The sequence below is a fragment of the Hemiscyllium ocellatum genome, chromosome 26, assembly GCF_020745735.1.
Source record: "Hemiscyllium ocellatum isolate sHemOce1 chromosome 26, sHemOce1.pat.X.cur, whole genome shotgun sequence".
NCBI classification, from domain to species: Eukaryota; Metazoa; Chordata; class Chondrichthyes; order Orectolobiformes; family Hemiscylliidae; genus Hemiscyllium; species Hemiscyllium ocellatum.
The window spans coordinates 49,086,331-49,098,342 of NC_083426.1; the positions used below are offsets into that span (position 1 = coordinate 49,086,331).

At 45.6% G+C, this 12,012-nt stretch overlaps 1 protein-coding gene across 1 annotated transcript in view; it reads right to left on the minus strand.

Annotated features, from left to right (window-relative positions):
- LOC132828258 (sodium-coupled monocarboxylate transporter 1-like) overlaps positions 1-12,012 on the minus strand; it is a 94,888-nt gene that overhangs the window by 12,692 nt on the left and 70,184 nt on the right. Inside the window, exon 11 of the mRNA XM_060845231.1 lies at positions 8,357-8,443. Within this exon, the coding sequence (XP_060701214.1) occupies positions 8,357-8,443 (87 nt within the window). The remainder of the gene's footprint in view (positions 1-8,356; positions 8,444-12,012) is intronic.

Consider the following 12,012-nt stretch of genomic DNA (forward strand, 5'->3'; position numbering starts at 1 on the left):
ATGGAGATGGAGAGGTCCAGGAAGGGGAGGGAGGTGTCAGAGATGGTCCAGGTAAATTTAAGGTCAGGGTGGAATGTGTTGATGAAGTTGATGTATTGCTCAACCTCCTCGCGGGAGCACGAGGTGGCGCCAATGCAGTCATCAGTGTAGCGGAGGAAGAGGTGGGGAGTGGTGCCAGTGTAATTACGGAAGATCAACTGTTCTATGTAGCCAACAAAGAGACAGGCATAGCTGGGGCCCATACGTGTGCCCATGGCTACCCTTTTGGTCTGGAGGAAGTGGGAGGATTCGAAGGAAAAATTGTTAAAATTGTTAAGGGCGAGGACCAGTTCAGCCAAACAAATGAGTGTGTCGGTGGAAGGGTACTGTTGGGGACGTCTGGAGAGGAAAAAACAGAGGGCTTGGAGGCCCTGGTCATGGTGGATGGAGGTTTAGTGGGATTGGATATCCATGGTGAAGATGAGGTGTTGGAGGCTGGGGAAACGGAAGTCTTGGAGGAGGTGGAGGGCATGGGTGGTGTCTCAAACGTATGTGGGGAGTTCCTGGACTAGGGGGGATGGGACAGTGTCGAGGTAGGTAGAGATGAGTTCAGTGGGGCAGGAACATGCTGAGACAATGGGTCGGCCAGGGTGATCAGGCTTGTGGATCTTGGGAAGGAGGTAGAACCGGGCAATGCGGGGTTCCCGGATTATGAGGTTGGAAGCTGTGGGTGGGAGATCTCCTGAGGTTCTGTATGGTGTGGGAGATGATGGTTTGGTGATGGGAGGGTGGGGTCATGGTTGAGGGGGCAGTAAGAAGAGGTATCCTCGAGTTGGCGTTTGGCTTCTGCAGTGTAGAGGTCAGTGCACCAGACTACCGCTGCACCCCCTTTATCCGCTGGCTTGATGGTGAGGTTGGGATTGGAGCAGAGGGATTGGGGGGTTGCACGTTGTGAGGGTGAGAGGTTGGAGTGGGAGAAGGGAGTAGACAGGTTGAGGCGGTTAATGACTCAGCGACAGTTGGAAATGAAGAGGTTGAGGGCAGGTAATAGGCCAGCGCGGGGTGTTCAGGTGGGTGCAGTGTGTTGGAGGTGGGTGAAGGGGTCCTCGGAAGGTGGGCAGGAATCCTGATTGTGAAAGTAAGCTCGGAGGCGGAGGCGACAGAAGAATTGTTCGACGTCACGGCGTGTATTAAATTCATTGATGCATGGACGGAGGGGGATGAAGGTGAGTCCTTTGCTGAGGACTGATCGTTCGTCCTCAGTGAGGGGGAGGTCTGGAGGGATGGTGAAAACTCGGCAGGGCTGGGAGCTGGGATCTGGTGTGGGTGTGGAGCTGGGGGTGGAGCCAGTAACTGGAGTGGGTGTGATGGTGAGGGGAATGGGGGTGGAGTCATGAGCAGGGGTAGTGTTCCCCTCGGGGTTCTGGGGGGTGGGGAAGCCAACCAATTATCATCCCATCAGTCTACTCTTAACCATCAGTAAAGTGAAGGAAGGTAACATCAACAGCACTATCAAGTAGTACCTACTTAGCAATGACCTGCTCACTCATGCCCAGTTTTACATTCTGCCAGGGCCATTCAGCTCCTGGCCTCATTACTGCCCTGGTTCAAACATAAACAAAAGAGGTGAATTTCAGAGGTGAGATGAAAGTGACAGAATGGCTGCATTTGAGAAGACGTGACATCAGGAGCTCTAGCAAATCATGGGCCAAACTCCCCTCTGATCGGAGTCATACCTGGCACATAGAAAGTTGGTTGTAGTTGTCAGAGGTCAGTCATCTCAGCTCTAGGACATTTCTGCAGGAGCTCCTCATGGTTGCCCAACCATCTTCAGCTGCTTCATCAATGACCTTCTCTCCATCATAAGAAGTGGAGATGTTTGCTGATGACTGCACAATGTTCACCACGATTTGCAACTTCTCAGATACTGAAGTAGTCCATGTTCAGGTGCAATAAGATTTGGACAATATCCAGACTTGGGCTGACAAGTGGCAAGTAACATTATCGTCACACAGATACCAGGCCATGATTATTTCCAATACGAAACAATCTAACCATTACCTCTTGATTTTCAATGGTGTTACCATCAATGAATCCCCCACTACCAACGTCTTGGCAGTTATCATTGACTAGAAACTGAACTGGACTCATCACATAAATACAATAGCTACAAGAGCAGTTCAGATGCTAGAAACTACAATTAGTAACACAGTTCCTGACTCCCTAAAGTCTGTCCACTATCTACAGGGCACAAGTCAGGAGTATGATGGAATTGCCTGGATGGGTTCAGCTCCAGCAACATGAAAGAAGTTTGAAACCATCCTGGACATGGTAGCCCACTTGAATGCCGTCATATCCATAAGCATTCATTCCCCTCACCAGTTAAGCTCAGTAGCAGCTATGTGTACTACCTATAAGATGCAGCGAAGAAATTCACCAAAGATGCTTAGATAGCATCTTCCAAACCCATGACCACTTCCATCTAGATGGACAAGGGCAACAGATGCATGGGAACACCACCACCTGCAAGTTTCTCTCCAAGCTGCTTACCATCCTGACTTGGAAATATGTTGCTGTGCCTTTATTATCGCTGGATCAAAATCCTGGAATTCTGTCCCTCAGGAAAAGATTGTAGTGGCTCAAGGAAGCAGCTCATCACCACCTTCTCAAGGGCAGCTAGGAATGGGCAATACAAATACCAGCCTGCCGGCAATGTCTATGTCCCATGTGTGACTAAAGAAAAAACGTACACTTTTTATACTACCTTCTGCACTACAACCACTGAACACCAGTTATCTTTTTTTTATCTGAAACATGTCTTGTTTCTAAAGTGGAAATAGAAATTGACTTTTTGCATCTCCTCTTCGAAGATTTCCATTGCAGCACTAGAAAACTTTTCTGCATGCTCTGTTTGCCTTTGCTTTGATTCTTGCACAATCAAAATGATCTCGTCACCTCCAGCAGTTACAGTGTTGCTTCTGTTTAAGAGATGCACGTTGGATTTAAGCAATGCAGGTGGGATTTAAATAGTGTGAATTAGATTTAAGCAGTTTGGATGGGTATATGAATTGGAATAGGAATATGAATAGAGTGATATAGGCAAAATGCTGGTAAATGGGACTCAGTCAGATTGGGATGTCAGGTTGGTGTGGAGAAGTTGGACCGAAGGATCTCTTTCTGTGTTCTATGACTCTTTGATTCAGTGCAGGTTAGATTTAAGTAATACAAGTTAGACTTAATGGGAATTGGGGGCCCTCTTGTAGTACACTGCTAGTGTCCCTGCCCCTGGTCTAAAAGACCTAGGTTCAAGTCCTACCTGCTCTAGAGGTGTGCAGTAACCTCGGAACATGTTTATTAGAAAAATAGGTTTGAAGAAAATGAATGAGAACAGGTTAGATTTAAACAGTGTAGATTACATTTGATGAGAGCAAGATGGATTTAAGCAAAGTAGGCTAGATTTAGCTAGAGCAAGTTAAATTTAAATCATGCAGGTTAGTTTTAGGTAAGTGTTAACAATATTGCGCACTCTGCTAATGCATGCATTGTAGTTAGTCCTGGCAACCTGGAGCTGTCGTTGCATTGAGCAAGCAGCACAGAGTTGGCTGTCTGCATTCTCTTTGACCGATGCGGGGTAATTTCACATGATTCTCAAGCTGCTTTTGGGGTTATCTAACTTAACCCTGAGTTAGTGAATCCTAAAGATGTTAACCCATAAAACAAACTATCTAATCACTTTATTACTTGAGTGTTACGCCTGTAACTGCCTACCAGCATCTAGTCAAGTGCATAAACCAAATCCTCCGCCGACATTTCAGCCACCTCCAAAAAGACCCCACCACCAGGGATATATTTCCCTCCACACCCCTTTCCGCCTTCCGCAAAGAACGTTCCCTCCGTGACTACCTGGTCAGGTCCACGACCCCCCCACAGTTCCCCCCCTCCACCCCCCACCCCCCCTCCCATCCCATCCTGGCACCTTCCCCTGCCACTGCAGGAACTGTAAAACCTGTGCCCACACCTCCTCCCTCACCTCCATCCACGGCCCTAAAGGAGCCTTCCACATCCATCAAAGTTTTCCCTGCACATCCACTAATATCATTTATTGCACCTGCTGCTCCCGATGCGGTCTCCTCTACATTGGGGAGACTGGACGCCTCCTAGCAGAGCGCTTTAGGGAACATCTCTGGGGCACCCGCACCAATCAACCACACCACCCTGTGGCCCAATATTTCAACTCCCCCTCCCACTCTGCCAAGGACATGGAGGTCCTGGGCCTCCTTCACCGCCGCTCCCTCACCACCAGACGCCTGGAGGAAGAACACCTCATCTTCCGCCTCGGAACTCTTCAATCCAGGGCATCAATGTGGACTTCAACAGTTTCCTCATTTCCCCTTCCCCCACCTCACCCTAGTTCCAAACTTCCAGCTCAGCACTGTCCCCATGACTTGTCCTATCTGCCTATCTTCTTTTCCACCTATCCACTCCACCCTCCTCCCTGACCTATCACCTTCATCCCCTCCCCCAGTTACTTATTGTACTCCATGTTACTTTCTCCCCACCCCCACCCTCCTCTAGCTTATCTCTCCACGCTTCAGGCTCTCTGCCTTGATTCCTGATGAAGGGCTTTTGCCCGAAACGTCAGTTTTGCTGCTCCTCAGATGCTGCCTGAAGTACTATGCTCCTCCAGCACCACTAATCCAAAATCTGGTTTCCAGTATCTGCAGTCATTGTTTTTATCTAGTCAAGTTCAAACTATGATAATTGGCTTTGAAATCCGAAAGTGCCTGTTTTAAGTGTTGTATAAAGTAATTGCTTTGAAAGGTTTAATATTGGACATTGCATCATATTCAAGCCAGTCTAAAGGTTCTTACAAGTTTGGATCGGCATAAGATTGAACATCTTAGGATCTTGTGAAGTATAGGTGCAGAGGTCTCCTCATAATTGAGTCACAAATGTATGTTTCACTTTGAGTATTGCTCAGAAAAGACATTTTGTTGAAGTTTCCTCTCTTGCACCCAGCAAGTCAATTTACAAGAAATACTAATGTCGTGGGAAGACCATTTAAACTATATGAGAGGAGAGTGCTGATTTGTTGGCATTAGGAGTCTGATTAGTAGAGGAGCTGCCATGAGAATGCATCAATTAATAATTGCTGACAGTTAACCATCAAGCTTTATTTAAATTTAAGAAGTTTGACACTGACTAGTCACGGCATTGACCTGAGAACTGAACCAGGGAATGATTTTGACTTATTTTGTTACATACGTTTTGTCTGCAAAGAACAGCGCTTTAAGCAGTATTAAATGTGGCTTCCAGTGTCGACCTTAATTGCAGCCCAATAGACAAACCTTAACTAATATCACTTTGTTCAAGATACAAGAGCCACCTCTTGTTCAGTCACTAATGGTTGTGCTTCTATCATTGTAAACTAAATAGACCCTTCAAAATATTTCAGGCAAGAGGAATGGGCAGCCTTCTATAGATAAATACCCCTAAAAGCAGGTGCCATATTAGCATGGGGATGTGATAATCCCTACAAGGCCCATGAGTAATCACTAATTGATCTCTTTGTGTATTTGAAAAAAAGGATGTTTTAATGCTGATGGTCAGTAGGATTAAAAAAAAGCAAAAAAAATAGTCACAGTGATTTTGGTGGCGGGGAAAGTTGCTAATCATGTGTGTTTGCACTTCTGGGTAGAAAGAGGGAGGAGAAAAGAAATAAAGCAGACACACCCATCAGAGGGCTCTTGTGATACAGTCCTGATGTCCCTACTTCTGAGCCAGGACATCCAGGTTCAAACCCCACCTACTCCTAAGATGTGTAAAAAAAATCTTGTGAGTAGGTTGATTTATTTTTTTTAAAAAGTAGACCCAGTTCTTTATTTCCCCATCCAACTTCCTTTTGATGTAGTCTCATCCTGCTCTCTCTAACTAACCCTCCCCTCACTTTTAATGGGTTGCGTTTCCCACAATAGGCTTGGCATGTAAATTTCTAATTGGCTGCATGGGTGTTTATTGGTGATCTTTAATAGTTTAAAAACAAACTATGATCTGGTGGTAGGAAAGTCATTTGTTTACGTCTGATAACATTTACGGAATATATAAAAGCAGGTTCAGGGATGGGTCTAACCAGCCTATATATGCTCTGATTAGTTTGGTGTTCACAATTTTGGTATTTAGCAAAAGATGATGTCCAGTTAAGCTTCCTGAGTTATTACAGGGAACACATGAAAACAGAGACAGAAGTAAACCATTTTGTCCTTCATGTTTGTTCCACTACCATGCACAGTAACTGAGCATTTCAGAGGCAGAGTTCATCCAGTCCGATCACTTTCTGCTCTTCTTTTTTCAATTTTTTTTCTCGTTTTGTTGGTTTTTCTGTACTTACCATCTGGAGGGAGCTTGTTTGTAGAGGTGGTGACAGCAGTGGCTGGGGCCTTGAGTGGTTGGCTGTGAGGCGGTTGGTGTGACCAGGCAGAACTCTGGTGGTCAGTGGCATTGCGGCTTCTTCTCAGTGAGGAACGCGGAAGCAGCCAGGGGGTGGAGGAGTACGAGAGCAGGCTGCCCGGTATGGCTGGTAACGAGGGTGGGAATAGGCAGCTCTGGGTGATCGGAGCAGGAGGGGACAGCCGAGAAGGCTGGCAGTGACAATGGGAGCAAGCAGCTCAGGGCCAGAGACAGTGGGAGCAGGCATCTCGGGGCAGTGACAGTGGGAGCAGGCAGCCCAGGGGCAGTGACAGTGGGAGCAGGCAGCCCAGAGGCAGTGACAGTGGGAGCAGGCAGCTCAGGGGCAGTGACAGTGGGAGCAGGCATCTCAGGCGCAGAGACAGTGGGAGCAGGCAGCCCAAGGGCAGGGGCAGTGACAATGGGAGCAGGCAGCTCAGGGGCAGTGATAATGGGAGCAGGCAGCTCAGGGGCAGTGACAGTGGGAGCAGGCAGCTCAGGGGCAGTGACAGTGGGAGTAGGCATCTCAGAGGCAGTGACAGTGGGAGCAGGCAGCTCAGGGACAGTGACAGAGGGAGTAGGCATCTCAGAGGCAGTGACAGTGGGAGCAGGCAGCTCAGGGGCAGTGACAATGGGAGCAGGCAGCTCAGGGGCAGTGACAGTGGGAGCAGGCAGCTCAGGGGCAGTGACAGTGGGAGCAGGCAGCTCAGGGGCAGTGACAGTGGGAGCAGGCAGCCCAGGGGTAGAGACAGTGGGAGTAGGCAGTCCATGGACAGCTATTGGCAAGAGCTGGAGCAGGCAGCTCACGGCAGCAATAGGAGTTGGAAGAGACTTCCTGTGACAGCAGACGTAGCTGGAACAGGCTGCAAGGTGGCGGGAACATGTAGCCCACGTGGTGGCAGTATGGGGGGGTGGTTTGGGGGTGTGGTGTGTGGGGTGATGTGGTAGGGGTGGCTGAGATTGAGTCTGAAGTCCAGAATGTCTAACTCTTGTGGGGAGTGCGAGCACAGCATTACCAGGCACTTTTGGGCTGTGGTGTTGTACTGTTAACTATGTTTCCTTGTTCTGCTTATTAGTAAGAAGGACTGTAACACCCAACGTCTTAACTTTGTTTTCCTTCATTCTCTGCTTTGCTCTGTATCTAAGATTCTATACCTAGGTACCTTTGCACCTAAGGTGGCATCGTAAGTGCCGACTTGTAAACGTTTCATTGTACTCAAGTGAATACATGTGACAATAAACCAAATTCAATTCAGTTCAATTCAATTCACTTCATTTGTTGAGATCATAGCTAATCTCTGACCAAATCTCATCAGCTTTGACCCATATCCTTTTAACAGCTGGTCTAATAAAACTCTCTCAGTGAATCCTGTCTTTAAAATTTACTCTTGAACCAATAAGAGTTGCCATTTGTGGAGAAGAAATCCAAGCTATTACACTTTACATTCTTCAGTGTTTTCTAATTTCATTTCTGAAAGTTTGAGCTCTAATGTTTAGGCTATCCCCCTTATTCCAACTCCCCAACGAGCAGGAACGGTTTCTTTCCACCTACCCTATTCACATTTTTTCATGAAAACTTCAATCAAGTACCCCTTAACCTATTAAATTCCAGAGAATATAATACCAGTTTGTGTGATCTCTTCTTACAGTTAACTCTTGGAGTTATTCTGGAAAAGTAAAGCTTCACTCCTCCTGAGGCTAATATATCCCTCCAAAAATTCTTCAGGTGCCGTCAATCCAAAGCTCTCTCAGGTGGAAACATGGCATATCTCTTGTATTCTTTAGCGTTCTTGATTTTCTGTACATTTTTGTCATTTTTAATGATTGATATACCCAGTCTACCAAATCTCTTTGGACCTCCACATATTCCAGATTTTCCCCCCAGTTTTGTCATCACCCTTTCATCAGTGTCTGATGTCTATCAGGTACTTACAATTGGAGTAGCACAAGGGAATATCATGCCAAGCAGGAACAAGCCAAGCAATGGACCACCAACAATCCCAAATATAGTGAGGGCAGCCTGGAAGACAGAGGAAAAAGTGGAGGGCTGTTACTTTTGTATAATGTCTGTCTGGAAAGGCCAAACACTGACATCAATGAAAATCACCAGATGTATTTTACATTCCTCTGCCTCTCAGTTTAAAATAGGTTTTAATCTTTTCACTGCTGATGTCACCAGAATAACTAGTTATCTTGAATCCTTAAGCTACATGTTGTAAAGTCCTGCTGCAGCTTTGGAATTGACATATTTTAGTGAAATTTCCTGTTCTCTATTAAACTTTCTTTCTCCTGGAGGAACTGTCTCTAATAGTCCAAAATATTAATTGACTGAAAACTCTGAATCAGAAAATGTTTCTTAACAGATATGCATTTCAGTGTAATGCTATAACAATTGGGGTTGAACCCAACACAAACTGGAAGGCAGATGGAATAAGCAGGGCTTTCAACACATTCTTCAGCTAGGAATAAAGGTGGGCACACAGTTTCTTATCACCGACCAGTGTGCCAATTTCCCAGCTCCTATCTGTGCCAGCGTCAATCTCTGGGCCCTTGTATGTGGCGAGGGACAGGTACGCTGCAGAGAAACAACTTCCAAACAGCAGACCAGGGATCAATATGCCAGGTAGACTTCGAGGCCTGGTCTGCTTGAAGTGCAGCAGCAGGTCTATCATCACAATGGTTGCCTGACTGCAGAGGCCACTGCATATTTTAAACATGAAATGTTTGCAGAGAGGATGCCACCATTTTGAAGTGCCTTCCCCTTCTCCCTTCCCATATTCTGTCCTGTTTTCAAGATAATTGGCTTCCTGTTAGCCCTCAAGCCTTGAGAGGCACTTATCAATGGGTGGCAAACCCACCTCTGGCATCTAAATCACAATGAGTAATTCTATCCCACACAGCAGACTTCTGATCCCCATTTGAACCTGATAGCAGGTTTCAGAAGTCCACAGGGAATATTCTGCCTAATAAAATCACAAGTAAATACAAGGTACTAAAATGTAGTCCAATGCAATTGTGAACTTCACATAATGGGGATAAATGATCAGGCTTTATTCTGTGACTAATATTATCTGTTGCTGTTTAGGTGAAATCATTTCCTAGACATTCTCATCCTGTCTGATGCTAAATGCAAAATAGATTATTTTACACTTGACATAAATCTGAAGTAGACCAATAAGTGTCAATTTATTAGAACCCACCTATGTATTTTGCAGGGTATGACATTTGACAATTTGTTCAAAGAATAAAATTGCACATAAGTCTTGTTAGGTGAAAGTTCCGCACTGAATTTTTATGTTCATAACTTTTACGGTTCATATTGTGTGCATGATGGGATGTTGGTGGTGACTACCCTCTCTGTTTGGTGATTATGTTAAAAACAAATATTAAAAGGCATTAGTTTTCCTTTATTTTATTTTAGAAAAATAAAAAGGTGATTTTTGCTAAGGGTAAAATATGTATCAACTGAAAAGCTTGGATGCAGTTTGCAGAAAAGATCTAGTTGGTGTCAGATGTTGAGAACAGTTTGTCCTGCAGAAAATTGTTATTTCAGAAGTGTCAGGAAATAGGGGCTACTTCAATACAAGGGTTTTAGTTGGAACATTTCAGACCAGAAGTGTTTAGTGACAAACATGAATTGAAGCTAAGGAAGTTTGAGCTCAGTGTGTGAACAATTAAAGAAGAGGTAATGAGACCTGTCCATGCCGACCAGATATCCCAACCCAATCTAGTCCCACCTGCCAGCACCCGGCCATATCCTTCCAAACCCTTCCTATTCATATACCCATCCAAATGCCTCTTAAATGTTGCAATTGTACCAGCCTCCACCACTTCCTCTGGCAGCTCATTCCATACACATACCACCCTCTGCGTGAAAACGTTGCCCCTTAGGTCTCTTTTATATATTTCCCCTCTCACCCTAAACCTATGCCCTCTAGTTCTGGACTCCCCCCCCCAACCCAGGGAAAAGATTTGCCTATTTATCCTATCCATGCCCCACATGATTTTGTAAACCTCTATAAGGTCACCCGTCAGCCTCCGACACTCCAGGGAAAACAGCCCCAGCCTGTTCAGCCTCTCCCTATAGCTCAAATCCTCCAACCCTGGCAACATCCTTGTAAATCGTTTCTGAACTCTTTCAAGTTTCACAACACCTTTCCGATGGGAAGGAGACCAGAATTGCACGCAATATTCCAACAATGGCCTAACCAATGTCCTGTACAGCTGCAACATGACCTCCAAACACCTGTACTCAATACTCTGACCAATAAAGGAAAGCATACCAAACACCGCCTTCACTATCCTATCTATCTGCGACTCCACTTCCAAGGAGCTATGAACCTGCACTCCAAGGTCTCTTTGTTCAGCAACACTCCCTAGGACCTTACCTTTAAATGTATAAGTCCTGCTACGATTTGCTTTCCCAAAGTGCAGCACCTCACATTTATCTGAATTAAACTCCATCTGCCATTCCTCAGCCCATTGGCCCATTTGGTCCAGATCCTATTGTAATCTGAGGTAACCCTCTTTGCTGTCCACTACACCTCCAATTTTGGTGTCATCTGCAAACTTACTAACTGTACCTCTTATGTTCGCATCCAAATCAATTATGTAGACGACAAAAAGTAGAGGACCCAGCACCGATCCTTGTGGAACTCCACTGATTACAGGCCTCCAGTCTGAAAATCAACAGACCACCACCACCATCTGTCTTCTACCTTTGAGCCAGTTCTGTATCCAAATGGCTAGTTCTCCCTGTGTTCCATGTGATCTAAACTTGCTGATCAGTCTCCCATGGGGAGCCTTGTCGAACGCCTTTCTGAAGTCCATATAGATCACATCTACTGCTCTGCCCTCATCAGTCTTCTTTGTTACTTCTTCAAAAAGCTCAATCAAGTTTGTGAGACATGATTTCCCACGCACAAAGCCATGTTGACTATCCCTAATCAGTCTTTACCTTTCCAAATACATGTATATCCTGTCCCTCAGGATTCCCTACAACAACTTGCCCACCACCGAGGTCAGGCTCACCGGTCTATAGTTCCATGGCTTTTCTTTACCATCTTTCTTAAACAGTGGCCCCACGTTAGCCAACCTCCAGTCTTCCAGCACCTCACCTGTGACTATTGATGATACAAATATCTCAGCACGAGGCCCAGCAATCACTTCTCTAGCTTCCCACAGAGTTCTCGGGTATACCTGATCAGGTCCTTGTGGATTTATCCACCTTTAACCATTTCAAGACATCCAGTACTTCCTCCTCTGTAATCTGGACATTTTGCAAGATGTCACCGTCTACATCCTCCATATCTTTTTCCACAGTAAATACTGATGCAAAATATTCATTTAGTATCTCCCCCATTTTCTGTGGGTCCACACAAAGGCTGCCTTGCTGATTTTTGAGGGGCCCTATTATCGCCCTAGTTACCCTTTTGTCCTTAATATATTTGTAAAAACCCTTTGTATTCTCCTTAATTCTATTTGCCAAAGCTATCTCATGTCCCCTTTTTGCCCTCCTGATTTCCCTCCTAAGTATACTCCTACTTCCTTTATACTCTTCTATGGATTCACTCGATCTATCCTGTCTAT